Source organism: Cariama cristata, unplaced genomic scaffold, assembly GCF_000690535.1.
Source record: "Cariama cristata isolate BGI_N322 unplaced genomic scaffold, ASM69053v1 scaffold33365, whole genome shotgun sequence".
Lineage (NCBI taxonomy): Eukaryota > Metazoa > Chordata > Aves > Cariamiformes > Cariamidae > Cariama > Cariama cristata.
Genome location: NW_009619777.1, coordinates 7,566 through 8,708, shown reverse-complemented (window position 1 = coordinate 8,708; position 1,143 = coordinate 7,566). Strand labels below are relative to the sequence as shown.

Genomic DNA, 1,143 nt, shown 5'->3' with positions numbered 1-1,143 from the left:
CCCGCGGGCCTGGGCCTGGGCACCAGAGCTCAGCAGCTTTCGGTAATTGTAACCTGGGAATCCCCAGCTGCAGCCCTGAGTGGGTATCGGTGTCTGGCCACGTCTCTGGTACGGGCTGAAGTACCTGGTGGGTCTTACTCTCCAGTAATAAGATGATAAAAACTGCCCGGGTCCTGTGGAAAGCCCCGGCTATAGGGACCAGTGTGCGTTTGGATCCGTGGGAATGTTGTCCGGGGTCATCCCCCAGCAGCAGGACAGAGCAGCAAGGGCACCCCATGAGCCCGGGGAGGCAACGCCAGCACCCCTTTTCCTTCCTCCCCCTCGCTGACTGCTTCCTCCTGCTTTGTCTTTCTCTTCTCCTAGCTGGGAATGCGAAAAGCAGAATTACACAGCGTTCAACCAGTCCACAAAGATAAACTGGTGAGTCGAGAGTTGTTCCAGTGCTGGGGTCCGGCTCTGCCAGGATGCGGGAATGCTGTGATGGATGTGCCTGGTGCTGGCAGCTGCCCTCGACCATGGTCACGGGGCTGCTCGAGGGATGCGGAGCAGCATCCCTGGATCAAATCGATTGACAAGTGCCTCTGGCTGCACCCTTGGGAATGGCTTATTCCCGGTCCAGAGGCTACTACTTGAACAAACTGGGCCAGAAGGAACACCAGTACCAGTCCTGTGCTGGATCCTGCATCGGTGACGGCCTCGGTGGGGGGTAAGGGCTTGTTGGGCTGCGGGTTAGATCCGTTGTGGATTTTCTTTGCAGGTCACACATCTTCTGGGTGGATAGGAAGATGCCGCTGTGGGCTGTGCAGGTGAGTGCCCAGACCTCGGGCATGGTGGTGCGGGAGCTGGGGTCTGAGCTCTGCCGCCAGCGAGTCTGCGTGCATCCTCTGCCCGCAGCCTCGTGAGGGGCACGGGCTCTCATGGGCGAGCAGAGAGTGAGCTGGGGCTTCTGCTGGGAGCAACAACATGGCCCTGGGTGAAAATCCCAGGGACTGATAGGAGAGAAGAGGCTGTAGGAAGATAAAATCATGAGGCTGGCTCAGGTCCCCCCCAGCCTGGATGCAGCTGTACCAGTAACCGGCTGTTTGCAGGGCGGGCAGCTGCCGGAGGAATTGCCTGCCGGAGGGTTGGGCATCCGTCGGGGTC

At 59.8% G+C, this 1,143-nt stretch overlaps 1 protein-coding gene across 1 annotated transcript in view; it reads left to right on the top strand.

Moving 5' to 3' along the window:
• Positions 1-599: 599 nt before the first annotated feature.
• Positions 600-1,143, top strand: part of LOC104162611 (potassium channel subfamily T member 1-like) — a gene marked incomplete at its 3' end in the record, with an annotated part of 8,098 nt that continues 7,554 nt past the window's right edge. The window contains exons 1-2 of the mRNA XM_009701379.1: positions 600-706; positions 758-806. Of these exons, the coding sequence (XP_009699681.1) occupies positions 600-706; positions 758-806 (156 nt within the window). The remainder of the gene's footprint in view (positions 707-757; positions 807-1,143) is intronic.